Here is an 18,368-nt window from a genome sequence, read left to right as displayed (position 1 = left end):
ATCAAATTAAATTTTGATAAAATCTTGCTGGAAAAATGGGGCATTTTAATTTTGGGGGGCAATATCTGGACCTTTGGGACCCACCAACATCCTTCCCACTGTCAGGCAATGCTCTCTTAAACACTTTATACTTCTTTGTCACTTTAAAGTCAGGAAGGAGTCTTCAAAGTCTGGTTCCCTATATTGGCCGGCATAATACTATTGTTATGTTGCTGTCAACCCATCAAAGTTGCAAGATATTGACTCTCCTGAGATATATCACGTTCCACACCAGCCAAACAGGGAAAAAAATTGTCTGTTCCAAATGTATTTCTTGATTTTGATAATGTATTAAAATCTGAGAATTCAAAGATCCAGATTTTTAACAAACGAACGATAAACTGTCAATATAGTCCCTGTCTGAGTAACTCTTTGAAGCTCACCCAACGTTCTTTTGTAATACAAATACTGTAGAACTACTGAATAGATTTAGGACCCCCAAAAATCAAAAGTCAGAGTAAAGTTCTAGATCCTTGATAAACTTCATGTGACTAGTGGATAACAAAACACCCTAAAAAGGTAAGTGCTGAAAATTCAACTATTTTAACTCCAGCCTCCTTCATCTTTTTCCTCGTGGATAGATTTCTATGAAACTTCACATGCCATACCATAGCCACCTCCATTTTTTTGGATGAAAACCGTTGAACAGATTTGAAGCAAAATAAATATTATACAGAAATTGAGATGTAACCATATAATTACAGTCACTATCCCTTGGAAATCCCCCCTCCGCTTGAAGCCTAATCTACACCCAATAATTTTTAGGTCTCGCCAAGCATTGCAGCACGTTTTGTGAGGCATGCAGAATACACTATAGTGTGGAAGCTTCGCCCACTCTACTGCCCATCTTCTTCATTGGCTTAGGTTATAAATGCTACCTTCCGATTGGTTTTAAGTTTGTTAGTCCCTCCCATGACAGCCATGTCAGTCATTTATATCCTTCCATGGCTACTGACACCTTCACTTTCAGCACTATTTTCTTCCTGTGTCTCGCCCCTCCCCTCCTGCAGTCCGTGACTTCTCAGTCCCCTTCCCCCCTCACCTTCATGTGTTTCTGCCTGTCCAGGGTCCCGTTTCCTCCCAGGCGGATGCTGCTGTTCACCGTTAGCCCCACGCAGCTTTGTAGGCTGGAAGAGTGTTGTGTTTACAGAGAGCTGCAAGGCACTGCATCGCATTTTGTGATGCAGTTTACTTACCTGTTAAACTCCGTAATCCATACATTACTACCCCCCACCCTGCCCCTCCCCCTGCCCACATCACCAACCGGCAGGAACTCCTACTACCGACCGTGGCTGTGTGCACAGGGGACGTGGACAGCTGCCACTGTGAAGGAGACCCAGGAAGCAGTAGCAGGCCAGGCAAGCCACAGCTGGGGAAGCGCAGAGCGCTCCAGCTCATTTGTAGGCCCCAGCAGCCCCCTCTGCTTGAGTTGCAACGTGGCTAGTCCCTGAGGCACATATGCTTCCAGTGTTGTTACTCCAAGATGATGGTTTGGGAGGGGCCTCACGTTTCCTTCTCGGAGAGCGTCCACCTTAACTAAAATCTAGGAGTCGTGTAGGTAACTCCCGCTCTTTCCGCCCCCACCCATACGCCCCAAGAGGTGGAGGTGGTGCAGGAGCTGGATACAGAAAAGATCCAGAACAGGCTTTAAAAAACGCGCTGGGAGCTGTGCAACCGCAGAAAGATTCTGAGCAGGAATTTACCACAGGACTGCAGCAGCCAGGTATGTGTTGGAGTCGATCGATGTAGTCTGTGCTAGGTTTGCACAAGAGTAGTGAGTTCAACCAATGGCACCAGGCATTACTTGCACCTCAAGGGGTAGAGGGGTAACCGGATCACAAGGTGTTCGCCGATAGAGCATTAATAACCATGTGCCTATAAGTGAGGGACATTACCTGCAAAGTGGTCTAGAACTGGGATACCAGGTGATACAGCTGTTGGACAGGAAATCGTATTTCTTTTTCCCATCCCGCTTGTTCACATGCTATCAGGAGAAGATAAGTGTGGTGTAAATTCTTCGGATAGGCACTCCTAGCAACCCTTATCCCGACTATAACCTTCAGAAATGGGATACGTTCTAGGGTCACGATGCATGTCTCTTCAAAGAAGTACTCGGACTGATAATTCTTATCTGTAGACAGCATCTGCATGTATTGCTGCTTCATGCAAAGATTGTTTTCATCATATGAGCACATATGTGCCCTTTGGAAATAATCTGCATATTAGATATCAACTCCTGTAATATGCTGCTATAGTGCATGTACTGAAAAATGTACGTTTAATTTGAGGCATGGAGCAGACATGTAGACTTCTTAATGAGTGATTGATAACCTGTAATTATTAGACTTTAAATCTTGTGACAATGTGGCAATAATAACGGAATATTTCGTATACAGTCGACACAAATATTCTTGTACATTACCACTAGGATAGGATCTGAGGGAGTTGCTTAGTGTTAGACTTAGCTAGCTATGTAGTATAAGATCGTCCGTACCAGCACCAGGGCTGGGGGATGGGGGCGGGGAATTTGGAGGGTCTGTTCCTGACAACTTTATATTGTTAGTAGTAACACAGTTTAAGGATCCCACTCTGCTCATACTCCTTTCATTATTTTCGTTCTTTGATGAAACGAGGTGAGTTGGAGACATTCGAATGAAGTACAAGGGATGCTAAAAACACCACATACAAAAAAAATGGTAATCCTGCAAAACCTGTTTCATTCTTTGTGTCTCTTGTTTTCTTTTGCTTTGCCTAGAAAAGTGCTATGTAATCAATCAATATAAGTATAATACCGTAATAAATAGCTTTTGTGGTGTAAGCCTGCAGCTGTTCACCATTTACCTTTGTAGACAGAGTTAGAGTTCTCTGTAACCAATGCACCATTGAAAGTTTAATTGTCTCGATTCTGTTCTTGTAGTCGGTTCTAGTTTGGAGATAATGGCCAAGCCCCAAAATGTTTCATTCATCCCCTATATTTGTATAGAAATACTGTTCAGATCTCTTTTCCGGCACAAATGCGGCGGTGTAGAGGAAAATACATTCGGGTATGATACTGTAGAGCTGTGGTAAGGGGTTAAATAATGTTCAGCGTATGGGATTATGTGGATGGGGTGAGGGTTTTAGGATTATATACATGTAAATAAAACTGTCATGGCAGCCCCCATAGAGCTTATCGTTATGCCTGTGCTCTTAGTGGGAAGGTGATTGTCCAACCACTGGAACGATCAGCCGAAACTCTCATTGCAGTTGCATTCATGTATGGCGGCTACCCGGCCGCCGAGTCGCACCGCCCCGCGAAGCAAGGGAGCCACATGGCGAGCTATGTGCCTGGAGCCGATCTTTGTGGCCCATCTACGGGCTCTAAATGGGACAGAAATTAGTGCACCATACATGGTTTAAAATTCCGGGACTACATGGACCAGGATGCCTTGGGACTATTGACCCGCCCATCTGGGGGCGTAAATAGGCTTCCTTGGACTGAGACCGGAGCACGCATTCATAACCGCAACCGCCTCTGAAGAAGAGGAAAGACCCTCGAAACGTGTCAGGCTGGCCGCGTTCATGGCTGTATGATTGAAACTGCCTGCTGTCTTCTGCTCATACACTGGAATAAAGACTTGCCATCTTGGTCTTGTGTTCGAGTGTGCTCAATCGGGGGGCTTGGCAAAACGGAGCTTTCATGTATGGCGGCTACCCGGCCGCCGAGTCGCACTGCCCCGCGAAGCAAGGGAGCCACATGGCGGGCTATGTGCCTGAAGCCGATCTTTGTGGATCACGGACCTGGGATGAGAGCAGTCACAACAGATGGTGGGCCATCTTCGGGCTCTAAATGGGACAGAAATTAGTGCACCATACATGGTTTAAAATTCCGGGACTACATGGACCAGGATGCCTTGGGACTATTGACCCACCCATCTGGGGGCGTAAATAGACTTCCTTGGACAGAGACCGGAGCACGTATTCATAACCGCGACTGCCTCTGAAGAAGAAGAAAGACCCTCGAAACGCGTCAGGCTGGCCGCGTGCATGGCTGTATGATTGAAACTGCCCGCTGTCTTCTGCTCATACCCTGGAATAAAGACTTGCCATCTTGGTCTTGTGTTCGAGTGCGCTCAATCGGGGGGCTTGGCAAAATGGAACATATATATATATATATATATATATATATATATATATATATATATATATATATATATATATATATAGAGAGAGAGAGAGTTTTATGTCTGGGATGCAAAAAGTGGAGGAATTTCTGAAAGAGGCGTGACCTTTCAACACATAACTAGTATTTTGGTACATGTTTAAGCGCCAGCATTACCATAACGCTTTTTGAAATTACTTTTTCGAAGATCGATGTGTTATTTGCCAGTAGAATTAAGGTAGTGAATATAGGGATGAGTTTCAATGTTCGTCTTAAATTTACCACCAGGCCAGAGACCCGGAGGAAATCGGCCCACATAAAGCCCAGTATATATGTAGCTTGTAATATATACATCATTCGTGCACCATAGGGTGTTTGTATTTAGAAGATGGGGATTGTTAGCAGTGCTTGTTTTACGGAATGGCAGCTCACCATTAGTAAATCGCGGCTGATACAAATGTAACTAGGTATACATTTACTTTCAAAGCATTTTAAAGCTCAACAAACTTTACAGGGTTTAAGGGTTTTCCTTAGCAGTTTTAACAGAATGGATGGCAAAAGCTACATTGTAATACAAATGGAATTAAAAGACCATTTAAGATTTAACATTTCAGAGGTTTGTGTCAGCTCGATGAATGGTGCATTCCTAACACACTGAGACAGTTGACCTCCAGCATTTTACATTAACTTGATACAAATGGCTGCTGGCATACACTTGAAAATACGGGCCTTAAGTGATGATGTGTTTAACTTGGGCGCTTACACTCTACCAGAGGCGCTGAAACTGCTTTGTAAATATTATCATAAACCTTGTATAATGCGATAATGTGCCTATTAGTGTTGAAGCCTCCATATTCAACAACAGTAGATATTAGTGCTCCCAGCATAATGTGCTGCATAGTTAAATACTTATATGGTCCCAAATGTGAAATCGATTACACTGCAAATGCTTGTTACACCTGAGCTGACACCAAAAGCATGTCTGTGCTCAGCATACGTGTAGTGAACGCTTTTGAATTTTCGGAGGCTGAATTTAAATAAAAGCCAAAGTTGCAATGTAAATTCATGATAAATGAATGAGGCCAACTTCATTGTGAAAATAATTCAATACTCATCGTTTTGCAGGTGAGAGCAGAGCTTAATTGCTATGGCCTGCAAGATAATCCTCTGACCTCCTCAAACTAAACACTAGGGAGAAGGGCAAATTTAAGTAAGTGTGTTTGCCTGTGATAAGTCTCTGTTCAGAACCAACGAGGTTGCAGGCAACATTCCTTTTACCTAAAACAATACTAAACTGGAGGGACGTCTGATAAAATTTAATAAGACTTCAAACAGGCGATGTGGACCAAAGATACACATTTGAAACTACAAGAACAAAACATACGTGCACCCCTGCTCTTAAAAATGAAGGGGTAGATGTTCAATCATTTAGTGCTGGGTCAATGCCACAAAACCAGGACAAAATGTTTTGTTTAACAAATTTACTTTCCAGGCGAAAACTTGCTTTCCATTGGCAAGTACCCTAAAAGTAAAGTAAAGCATTGCTTTGCGTTACTGAGTGCCAACGGGGCGTTACATTGGTGGTACATGGACGTTCCCATGCACCCACTTATGCCTTTTGATCCAAAACCCTATCTACAAACAATTGTAGACAAGGTTTAGTGCTAAAAGTTAATGCCATCTAAGAAAATTTTAACAGGAGAAATGTTTTTCATATCTCCTTTCTTTTCCTACTTTGCATGCGTACTGCACTGTGCGGCATACATACAAAGAGGGAGATGTGTTTGAAATTGTCTAGGCATAGTATTTTGTACAGGAAGGGTAGCCTTCCTGTAAAAAACCTATGCCAGACTCAGACAAGCACATTAACGCTATATCCCTAAGGTGTGTGCATGGCACACAGCAGATGAAATCAGCTATGGCGCTAGGGAGCCAGGAGGAGAGAGTCATATATCTGTAGATATGGCGCTCTCCTGCTACCTTCCTGTCAAGCAATGTAGCCCAGCATTTTGGGCTGCTGTGTTGTGTGTCTTTTTTGAAAATATGTCCCAGAGGCACCTGTTTGCTAATAAGAAAAATAGTCCTTTGGAAGATTTAGTCATGCGAAGGTAAGGAGGCACCAGGTGACCAAATGACATAGAACATGTCAGTCAATTATACTAGCCACTCAGCTATGATACTATGGTCCTTTTCACATGATGAAATTCCTCATATATTTTTAATGTTGATGACAATTATACTATGTACTCAATGTCCCAGTGGCAGATAGCATGATATGGAGAAGAATGAATAGACTACACGCAATGAAGAGACGTCTGATTAAAGCTTGCAAACAAACACTATTTCTGAATTCTTTTTTGTAAAAAAAGAAGAAGATTTGAGAAGCCTAAAGCAACCTAAACACATTAGTCAATTTCCCTAGCACAATTCATTTTTTATAGTACAGACAAAACATTATAACATGTTCTGAAAGCCGGACTGCGCAAATACAGTTGAAACTAATAGAACTGTAGGAAGGCAACAAGAAGAGCCACGACAACAAGATAATTCAGGGTAGATACAAATGGTACATCAAAACAATCAATCAAATGTACGCTCCTTTGACTGACACTTTCTGCATTCCTAATTGTCGTATGAGACATAAATACTAATTGTTTGAAACATCAACATGAAAAAAATAATACACACATGACACCTTTGCACAGATTAATGCAATGTGCAGTTCCGTCTCTGCTATTGTAAATGTTCTACATCAACAGGACCAAAGTTGCAGTTACAGAGTTAGTGAACTAAAATAATATAGAAGCACAACTCAAGAGAGGATATATTACAAATTATGAAAAAAAGAGAAACCAGACTTTCAACAGTATAGTCAGGAGAAAACATATTAAAAAATATTAATAATTTCTTACCAATTGATGTAGTGGAGGTAGTACTAGTTGTAGTACTAGTTGAAGAGGGAGTACTAGTTGTAGATGGAGTAGTTGTTGTTGTGCTTGTTGAAGAGGGAGTAGTGGTTGTTGTAGTGGGTGTACTTGTAGTACTTGTAGTGGAGGGAGTACTTGTTGTAGATGGAGTGGTAGTTGTAGTGCTTGTTGAAGAGGGAGTAGTGGTTGTTGTAGTGGGTGTACTTGTAGTACTTGTAGTGGAGGGAGTACTTGTTGTAGATGGAGTGGTAGTTGTAGTGCTTGTTGAAGAGGGAGTAGTGGTTGTTGTAGTGGGTGTACTTGTAGTACTTGTAGTGGAGGGAGTACTTGTTGTAGATGGAGTAGTTGTTGTTGTGCTTGTTGAAGAGGGAGTAGTGGTTGTTGTAGTGGGTGTACTTGTAGTACTTGTAGTGGAGGGAGTACTTGTTGTAGATGGAGTGGTAGTTGTAGTGCTTGTTGAAGAGGGAGTAGTGGTTGTTGTAGTGGGTGTACTTGTAGTACTTGTAGTGGAGGGAGTACTTGTTGTAGATGGAGTGGTAGTTGTAGTGCTTGTTGAAGAGGGAGTAGTGGTTGTTGTAGTGGGTGTACTTGTAGTACTTGTAGTGGAGGGAGTACTTGTTGTAGATGGAGTAGTAGTTGTAGTGCTAGTTGAAGAGGGAGTAGTGGTTGTTGTAGTGGGTGTACTTGTAGTACTTGTAGTGGAGGGAGTACTTGTTGTAGATGGAGTGGTAGTTGTAGTGCTTGTTGAAGAGGGAGTAGTGGTTGTTGTAGTGGGTGTACTTGTAGTACTTGTAGTGGAGGGAGTACTTGTTGTAGATGGAGTGGTAGTTGTAGTGCTTGTTGAAGAGGGAGTAGTGGTTGTTGTAGTGGGTGTACTTGTAGTACTTGTAGTGGAGGGAGTACTTGTTGTAGATGGAGTAGTTGTTGTTGTGCTTGTTGAAGAGGGAGTAGTGGTTGTTGTAGTGGGTGTACTTGTAGTACTTGTAGTGGAGGGAGTACTTGTTGTAGATGGAGTGGTAGTTGTAGTGCTTGTTGAAGAGGGAGTAGTGGTTGTTGTAGTGGGTGTACTTGTAGTACTTGTAGTGGAGGGAGTACTTGTTGTAGATGGAGTGGTAGTTGTAGTGCTTGTTGAAGAGGGAGTAGTGGTTGTTGTAGTGGGTGTACTTGTAGTACTTGTAGTGGAGGGAGTACTTGTTGTAGATGGAGTAGTAGTTGTAGTGCTAGTTGAAGAGGGAGTAGTGGTTGTTGTAGTGGGTGTACTTGTAGTACTTGTAGTGGAGGGAGTACTTGTTGTAGATGGAGTGGTAGTTGTAGTGCTTGTTGAAGAGGGAGTAGTGGTTGTTGTAGTGGGTGTACTTGTAGTACTTGTAGTGGAGGGAGTACTTGTTGTAGATGGAGTAGTAGTTGTAGTGCTTGTTGAAGAGGGAGTAGTGGTTGTTGTAGTGGGTGTACTTGTAGTACTTGTAGTGGAAGGAGTACTTGTTGTAGATGGAGTGGTAGTTGTAGTGCTTGTTGAAGAGGGAGTAGTGGTTGTTGTAGTGGGTGTACTTGTAGTACTTGTAGTGGAGGGAGTACTTGTTGTAGATGGAGTAGTAGTTGTAGTGCTCGTTGAAGAGGGGGTAGTGGTTGTTGTAGTGGGTGTACTTGTAGTACTTGTAGTGGAGGGAGTACTTGTTGTAGATGGAGTGGTAGTTGTAGTGCTTGTTGAAGAGGGAGTAGTGGTTGTTGTAGTGGGTGTACTTGTAGTACTTGTAGTGGAGGGAGTACTTGTTGTAGATGGAGTGGTAGTTGTAGTGCTTGTTGAAGAAGGAGTAGTGGTTGTTGTAGTGGGTGTACTTGTAGTACTTGTAGTGGAGGGAGTACTTGTTGTAGATGGAGTGGTAGTTGTAGTGCTTGTTGAAGAGGGAGTAGTGGTTGTTGTAGTGGGTGTACTTGTAGTACTTGTAGTGGAGGGAGTACTTGTTGTAGATGGAGTGGTAGTTGTAGTGCTTGTTGAAGAGGGAGTAGTGGTTGTTGTAGTGGGTGTACTTGTAGTACTTGTAGTGGAGGGAGTACTTGTTGTAGATGGAGTGGTAGTTGTAGTGCTTGTTGAAGAGGGAGTAGTGGTTGTTGTAGTGGGTGTACTTGTAGTACTTGTAGTGGAGGGAGTACTTGTTGTAGATGGAGTAGTAGTTGTAGTGCTCGTTGAAGAGGGAGTAGTGGTTGTTGTAGTGGGTGTACTTGTAGTACTTGTAGTGGAGGGAGTACTTGTTGTAGATGGAGTGGTAGTTGTAGTGCTTGTTGAAGAGGGAGTAGTGGTTGTTGTAGTGGGTGTACTTGTAGTACTTGTAGTGGAGGGAGTACTTGTTGTAGATGGAGTGGTAGTTGTAGTGCTCGTTGAAGAGGGAGTAGTGGTTGTTGTAGTGGGTGTACTTGTAGTACTTGTAGTGGAGGGAGTACTTGTTGTAGATGGAGTGGTAGTTGTAGTGCTTGTTGAAGAGGGAGTAGTGGTTGTTGTAGTGGGTGTACTTGTAGTACTTGTAGTGGAGGGAGTACTTGTTGTAGATGGAGTAGTAGTTGTAGTGCTCGTTGAAGAGGGAGTAGTGGTTGTTGTAGTGGGTGTACTTGTAGTACTTGTAGTGGAGGGAGTACTTGTTGTAGATGGAGTAGTAGTTGTAGTGCTCGTTGAAGAGGGAGTAGTGGTTGTTGTAGTGGGTGTACTTGTAGTACTTGTAGTGGAGGGAGTACTTGTTGTAGATGGAGTGGTAGTTGTAGTGCTTGTTGAAGAGGGAGTAGTGGTTGTTGTAGTGGGTGTACTTGTAGTACTTGTAGTGGAGGGAGTACTTGTTGTAGATGGAGTGGTAGTTGTAGTGCTTGTTGAAGAGGGAGTAGTGGTTGTTGTAGTGGGTGTACTTGTAGTACTTGTAGTGGAGGGAGTACTTGTTGTAGATGGAGTAGTAGTTGTAGTGCTTGTTGAAGAGGGAGTAGTGGTTGTTGTAGTGGGTGTGCTTGTGGTACTTGTAGTGGAGGGAGTACTAGTTGTGGATGGAGTAGTAGTTGTAGTGCTTGTTGAAGAGGGAGTACTGGTTGTTGTAGTGGGTGTGCTTGTGGTACTTGTACTGGAGGGAGTACTTGTTGTAGATGGAGTAGTAGTTGTAGTACTTGTAGACGATGGAGTACTTGTTGATGTCACTGTTCAATACAATAGAAATGGTTCAATATATGAGTTCAATGAACAGGAAACCAATCAATAATCCAGATTACTGTGCATCATATTGTCTTCAATTTTTGATATTGTGCTCCTTCATTTATATTGGTCAATACAGTGCATAATAGTTTCATGAATGAGACTACATAATCCTCAGGGCTAGGTGTGCATACTAGCATGCAAATATGAACCCACTTGAGAGCCCAATGTACGCCTTTGTAATCATATGTAAAGGCATAAGGATCATTTGTTTGTACTCTCGTCCCTGATACTTCAGCATGAGTAATCTGAAAATAATGGAACAAATCTAAGGGCTGTACTGAATTGTTTCAAAGATAGAGAACCGATTTAGCACCATAGCTACTATTAATTCACATTCATCCAATGCAGGAACACTTTGGTCTTTCTCTACGCACACACACGTGCACGATGGTACAGAGATGTGTCATATCTAGTGTCGGTTTTGTACTGGAAAGGTACAGTTTGAGTATAAAGTGCCATACTCAGATATAGGTTAATATGTTTTCAAGTATTTATGTGTGCGGGTAAATAAGGCACAAATAGAAAGTTTTAAAGGTTAGAGAAAATTAACAATGTTAGTGAATAGGTATTTACGTCAAACCAATTGTTGGTTTTATTGTGTGTGGTAGGGATTTTATAATAATACATACATGTTACATACAAACCTGGCCTAATTGTATGTCAACATAAGGAGCACTAAAATGGAAGGGTGCGATAGTCAACACTCAACTAGTAATTTTGATCCCTGTGCAAATATATGCTTGCCCAGGGATTGGAAAATAGTTCTGACCTTGTAATGAGGCCTAAGAGGTGTACTTTTTTTTTAAAGATTAGCTTAGATCAACAAATTAGAATGATTCTAGAGGTGAGCAAGTCTTGACTTCAGGAGATTCTGTGGAGTTCCACCAACAGGCAGAAATAGGCATTTTACATTTATTGAGCTGTGATTTTGTCCCAGTAGCATGTTCCGCTCTAAAAAATCAGCACAAACAGTACCATGCAGCACTCCATAGTGTACAGCAACCAAAGTTGATATTTCTGCAGATCGAGTACAATATCTTCTCATGTGGTGGCCTTCTGAATGCGAATGGTTGCAACTGCCCGCATTAGAAAATTCTCACCCAATGTCCTGCTAGCGACCAGAAATCATGCTATGGACACCAAATCTCACTCACGCTCACCAACTAACTGTTCTGGAGCCGCGTGTGGACAAACATTTCCGCCATGCGGCAACTGGTGGAATTTGGCTGGAACTCCATGTCTTGTGATGAGAAGCCAGCAAAATTCGACCAACGGAATATTCCCCCCACCCCTAAGTGATTCCCTATGTAAATTTGCTCTCTATTACTTCTAGAGAAAAAACTTCTTGAGAAGTAACTGAAAACGTAGGGGCATATTCTCAAGGACTTATCGCCGATAAAGTGGCAATAAATTTATCTCTCTATTGTCAAGCTGGTGCAAACTGCCGATATCGCCAGTTTTCCAGCGATAGCTGCCGCAAAAAACATTGCAAAGAATGAGAGCGACAGCTAACTCTAATAAATAATATGCAGAGTAGGCGTTCCTGTACAAAAATACACAAAAACGCCACTTTGTGATAGTCTCAACGATCAGCCAGATCGGCAATGCGATCCAAAAACAGGTGATGAGAGGTTAGCAGCAGGGATTTGCCAACTGCCATCTAATGGTGTTAAGCAGGATGACAACCTGCAGTATAAAAGGGAGCCCAGCCCGGAGCCACATCTAAAGACCAACACGTGTCATGGAGCTAATGATCATGCAGCTTAGAGAACCAAGAGGGCCACAACACCCACTGCCAGCACCCCTAGGACTCCCCTCCCTCAGACCACCCCCCTCCCGGACTGCCACAGAGGCAGCGCAGAACACGACAGTGGAAAAATGTACCAGACTCACAAACTTAACGCCAGAGGATGTCATTGCCCACTACAGGCTCAAAAGGGTAACCAGCCTCTGCATCCTGGCCCACATTGCCCACAGGCTGTCAGTATCAACACAGCGGAGAACCAACATCCCTCTGCAGACAAATCTTCTGGCTTTGCTGCACCTATTGGCCTCTGGTACCTTCCAACCAACAACTGCGAGAGTTGGAGGAGTCTCACAGCCAGCCCTATCAAAGTCCCTCATACCAGTCTTGGATGGCATCATCAGCTTTGTACCCCAGCACCCTCACTTCACCCACACTGCGCAGGAGAACAAGCAAGATTTCTACGCCATAGCTGGGTTCCCGCACATGTTAGAGGCAATCAACTACACACATGTCCTACTTGTGCCCCTGCCAACACTGCACACAATTACCACAACAGAAAGCACACGAATTCCATCAATGTGCAGGCAAGAGTGAACCACCGGGGACTCTTCACCAATGTCGTCATCAACTACCCAGGCAGTGTGCATGATTCCTACATCTTCTGACAGTCCATCATCAACCAGTGCTGCCAGGATGGCACCTATGGAAATGAAGTGCTTGTTGGTGAGTACCAAATGAACACACCTCAACTCCACAATCATGCAACTCACAACTGTGGGAATGCACATGTTACAAAATCACATTCAACATGCCAAACAACATGCCCACCTACCAGACACACCAACAGAAGTAACTGTGGTAACCGTGGCCAGCCATGTAGACAAACCATCCACGTCAAGGCTCCTCTGCCACACAATTGCAGAATGTGGGGAGAGGTGGGAACCAAGTCTGTGTGAAGGAGGCAAGTGACCCATGAATAAGAATGTACACAATGCCAAGTGTGGGGGTGATGTGCTGGACAGACTTCCGTATGCAGAGCACAGACATGTCCATGTAGACATATACTGCTGGTGTTTGTAGTGTTGTGGACATGGGACACAACCATTTCACCTCAGGCATTGTGGAAGACCTTGGACATGTAGGTATGTCGTCCCCACTGTAAGCGTAAGCGGAGTGGGCTGGGCCAGTGTATGCCAGTCCAGCGTAGGAGTGGGAATAAATTGACCGGGGCTCTGGGCATGGTTCACTTCCGGGATGGCCACCAAAGTAAATACGGCGTGTGTCTCTGTGTCTGCCATATCCTGACCTTAGGCCTACACACACGTGGCTGAGCCCTTTCAACGGCCAATATCACAGTGTCGTTGTCAGGCTTGGAGATATGCGCAGACAGTCATGACAATGGTGTGTCTCAGGAGTGAAAGTGATGCAGCCCCGCTGCGCACACAAGTAAATAGGCTCGAGGGGGAGTGAGGAGCAGCTGCGAAGCAACGTAATACACATAGAAGCCGCTCATTGCCACAAGCAATAAATGTCAAACATGAATCCCAAAGTTGCACACATCACACACCACAAAACTAATAAGCCTGCCAACACAGAATGCCGAACCACAGATTGACACATATCTCTCTCCCCTGTCAATGGTGATCAAGGATATGCACTCTGCCCGTGGATGATGAAACCCCTTCGAGACACGAACACCCAGGCCCAGAGGCAGTACAATGCGGCCCACAAATGCAGATGGGGCATTGTGGAGCACTCATTTGGTGTGTTAAAGTCACGTTGCAGGTGCCTGGACATCACAGGTGGAAGACTTCTGTACAGCCCGGAAATAGTGTGCAAGATGATCATTGCATGTTGTGCGTTGCACAACATATGTCTACCCACCAATGCCCCATGGACCCAAGTGCCAGAAGCAAAGACAATGATGATGAAGATGAGGCAGGTGGACCACACCCCACTGCAGCTGCAGCAGGAATAGCCCGAAGGAACACAATCTTTAACAATTTCTTCACATGAGGATGTCACATTGTGACTGTCCTTAGCAATCATGGGACAGGACAAAATGACCACAGGCACAGCATGTGCAAATTAAGTCATTCCAACACACATTCCCTGTGTGCATGTCACTCCTTTGCATAAGCACAACACTCTGACAAGTATAAGTGCAACATTTAGTGCTAACAATCTCACAAATGGCAATTAGATGATGGGTTTGTCACCTCTGTACTGAGAGGCCGTTTAGAGTGCTACGTATTCAAAATGCCATTTCAGAGTGTCAACGATAGTACGTAATCTCACTCAGCGGCGTATCACATGTATCCAAATTCATGAGATGAAGGCTGCCATTTGTGACCAAGAAAAGACAACAGGGTGTCTTTTGGGGTCAAATATGTACCACCATGATGCAGAGAGTTGCACCCTGTGACTCAAGTTCCACAACTTTAGCAACATGGATATGAAGGGGAATCCCTGCCACTACATTGATCCATACGTTCATACTTGATTGATCATAGACATGACACATCTGTGTGAATTAGAATGTTTTATTTACATTCGGTGGAATGTACAGGGCCATGCAAACCCCACTTTACATTGTTGCCCCGTGGAGGGCCAGCCAGAGTCCTTTAGGGATTGACAATTTCATGGGTAGACGAAGAGTTCAGTCCACAGTCTGATTGCTGTGTCATTGGTAACCAAACAGAATATGGCAGTCCATATCGAGGTCCAAGGTGAGTGTCGCAGAGTGTATCAGGGGACACTGGAAGGTGATGATGCAGACTGCAGAACCAAGCAGAAACAGGCCATATGGCGGAGATGATTGGTACAGCTTCATTCTTACCACTAAGGCAGAATCATCCGCGTCTTCGTCTTCTGATGTGTCATGTGCCACACATGTGGGTAGTATTGATTTGTCTGCATCACTGTGTGGCAGTGACACATCATTCGCCAGAGGTGGATTGTCTGCAGCACTGTGTGTCACTGACACTTCAGGGGCAGAGATGTGGATAGAGTAGTAGCAGCAGCATTCATCTGCGCCAGACCTTGTGGCAGCAATGCTATGATGAGGGTCTGCAGGGCATGGAAGAGCCCAGCTACATCTCGCTGGTGTGCCGCTGTGGCAGCCATTCTTTCTGCCTACATCCGCTCCATTTTCTCCATGATCCTCCGCATGTGTCCCAACCCCCGGCTGACATCGCTGGAGTCACTCTGACTAGACAGTTGTTCTTGCCTCAGAGTCAGGACTCCAGCGATGTGAGCCAAGGGTCGTTGGAGAGCATGGAGTAGACTGGGTGTGAGTAAGGGACTGTAAGTGTTCCCTGATGGGACTTAGACACCCACATAAGGCATCTAGCTTGGCTGCCATGAGGTCGAACCCCACACACACCTGATCAGCCATCTTCTCCCAGCACCCCAACATACAGCGTTGGAAGTCCGTGTGTTGTTTGTGGGGGTCCTGGGAGACAGCATTGGTGATGGATGCTTACTGCTGTGTGGTCTATGCAGGGAGAGAGGTCTCCTTGATGCAGCTGGGCTGCCCTGATCCTGGAGATGAGGTGCCAACGCTGTCCATGAGCTCTTGGAGGGCATCGGTGTTGAAGGTGTGGAGGTCCTCTTCGTCATCAGTAAAGAGATGTTCGGTCTGCTCTGCAGGAGGTGTTGACTTTCCCTTTGCAATGTGAAGGGGAGATGTAGTTTAACATTGTGTTCACATGTATGTTGACGCATTGCACAAGTTTACATACAGACTGCATGACAATGTAAATTGTGACTGTTTGGGAGGAGCTGCCTATTTAATGAGGGACAGTGGACATTTTGATAACATCACGGATGTGTTTTTGTACTTGTATATTTTCATCTCACTTTTTCCTGCTGTGCCAAATGTGATTGGCCAATTTCTACACACAAACAGCAAAAGTTGTGTCCTCTGTTCTGTTGTGAACGTGTTGCAGTTTGTACCACATTTCTGTCACTTTTGATGTGCTCTGAATGTTATGTGTGTGTGCTGCATTTTAGGAGAGTCGCCCCTGCAGCTCTGATTTTGCTGCCCCTTCTCTCTTTCAGGCGGTGTGCCTTTGCCTTCTGGGCTTATACAGTGCAAAGATGTTGCATACTTGGATAAATAGGGCTCTTGGTAGGAGTTGGGACTCTTTGGCATGGTGTGTCCGCAGATGTGTTGTTGACGACAGGGGTTGTTTGTGCACAAGGATGTGTCAGAGTGTGGCCTTCTCCTTTACGGATGTGGTCCACACTCAGTCACCTCCGTGTCATGGTGTGCAACAGGTCATGATATTTTGACTGCAGCCATGCTATTTGTCATGCAGTGTAACTTGCATTGTCAGTGTAGCTCACAGACAGGTCATTTTGCTGGGTTTGGCACATGTGCATGGGTTGGTTGTGAGATTGGTGATGTGTGAGAAGGGCCCACTCTGGGCACGTAGTTGACGGGGGCCTATTTGCTGTTTCCTAATGTGTGGCAGTGTGCCAAGGGGATCAGGGACATAATCTAAAATCATTGTGGGTGTGCACTATGCTATACTCATTTGTGCATGTGTGCCATTATGCCTATCTCCCCCGTCCACCCAGTCCCTGGTCGTTACTCACCCTGTTGTTGTTGTGTCAGGGCATGTTGAGCAGTGTCCGGTCCCCCAACTCCTGCTACCATCTCCACACTGATGACTGTGGACACCATTTCCTCCATCTCATCCAGCTCCTCCTGTGGCGCTGGACTCCCACCGCCAGTCTGCATTGCTGCCTTCTGGTTGTTGCAGAGTTTCTGGTTGGCTTCGCGCTTCACATAATTCCAGCGCCTCTTGACCTCTTCCATTGTCCTCATCAGCACTACGACTGCATTCACCTTGTCCAAGATGGACAGCCATATTCCATTTTTTTTTCCCAATGGCACAGTGGAGATGACGAACAGTAGTTAATGGTGTCCTATTACCTCCATTATCAGGATCCTGTTTTCTTGCGGACTGAACCGCGTCTTCCTCTTCTTCTTCTCCTTGCCCCTCCCTGACCCCCGAGTTCCCAGGCTGGTCCTCCGTGGGGCTTGTGGCGTTCTGTTTGTCCTCTGTATTTGCTCTGGCTACCTCCATTGTGCTTCGCAGTTCTTTTGTTTTTGTATGTTTTTTTTCTGCTTTTATAGTGATTTTTCCCACCTGATGTGTGTGAATTGCACGCATGGCACAGCTTTTTGCTGATTTTTTATCACGGTTGGGCCCTTCGCCACTTTTTTTTACGTTTGCTTTAGATGTTTATCACCGTTCTGGTAATTTTATCGTGGACATTTGACGTGTTATTGGGAAACTATCGCATGTTACCGCCGTGTTGTCAATACGACGTAAACACAGCGTTATTTTCCCGCAATAGACGGCGATATGACAAATTGCATTGATCAATTTTGGTGATGATTATCACACGTTCTCGAGAATATCCCCCATAGTTTTATTGGGATGCTTGTGGCACACGCTGTGATAACTCACCAGTGGAAGTCAGCCACGCCTGTAGAGATAATGCCATATTTGAATGATTTGTTGGCTTTTAGAACTCTGTGTACTTTCCCACTGCTAACCAGTGGTAAAGTGCTTCCTCCTTTAAGCATGGTAACATTGGCTCACTCCCAATTTGGCACATTTAATTTACTTAGTACAGTGGTACTACGTGTACCCAGGGCCTGTAAATTAAATAGTAATCTTGCAACTCTTATTGCGATAACCACTTAAGTAGCCTTTAAACATGTCTCAGTCCTGCCATTGCAACATGTGAGTGCAGTTTAAACTGCCCTTTTGATTTGGCAGAGCCCCTCCTCACCATTGCACACTAAGTTTATTCAAATCTTGCTTAGCATTGTATACAATTTCTTAAAGTTTCCATGTACTGTGTACTCGAGGGCATCACGGCCATTTTGTTCTAATTAAAATAATGTTTTGCCATGCCCTAACCTTAGGTTTTAATACTCATAAGTTGCCCCTTCACTGCCCATATGGCAGGGTGCAGTGTATTTAAAAACGTATACATTCCTTTTAACTTTTACATGTCCTGGTAGTGAAAAACTCTTACATTTGTTTTTCACTACTGCAAGTCCTGTCCCTCCCATAGAATAACATTGGGTTACCTCATCACATTTAATAAGTGATAACTTTCAATTGTGAGCGGGTTGGAATGTCTGGTTTGGTGTCTAAAGAATTGTGATTTATAACCCTCTTTAATGGGAAAGTCAGACTTTAAGTCACAATTCTGGAAATTAAACTTTTATAAAATTGACATTTTCTTGTCCCAACAATT

The 18,368-nt window shown here is 44.3% G+C and overlaps 1 protein-coding gene across 1 annotated transcript in view; it reads right to left on the bottom strand.

Moving 5' to 3' along the window:
* The window catches only part of LOC147733204 (intestinal mucin-like protein), a 203,123-nt gene extending 201,909 nt beyond the window's left edge, over nucleotides 1–1,214 (bottom strand). The window contains exon 1 of the mRNA XM_086956021.1: nucleotides 1,082–1,214. Coding sequence (XP_086812147.1) covers nucleotides 1,082–1,214 — 133 coding nt within the window. The remainder of the gene's footprint in view (nucleotides 1–1,081) is intronic.
* Between the last annotated feature and the right edge of the window lie 17,154 nt (nucleotides 1,215–18,368).

Source organism: Lissotriton vulgaris, chromosome 2_1, assembly GCF_964263255.1.
Source record: "Lissotriton vulgaris chromosome 2_1, aLisVul1.2, whole genome shotgun sequence".
In the NCBI taxonomy this organism is placed as follows: Eukaryota; Metazoa; Chordata; class Amphibia; order Caudata; family Salamandridae; genus Lissotriton; species Lissotriton vulgaris.
This window is presented reverse-complemented; position numbering and strand designations above follow the sequence as displayed.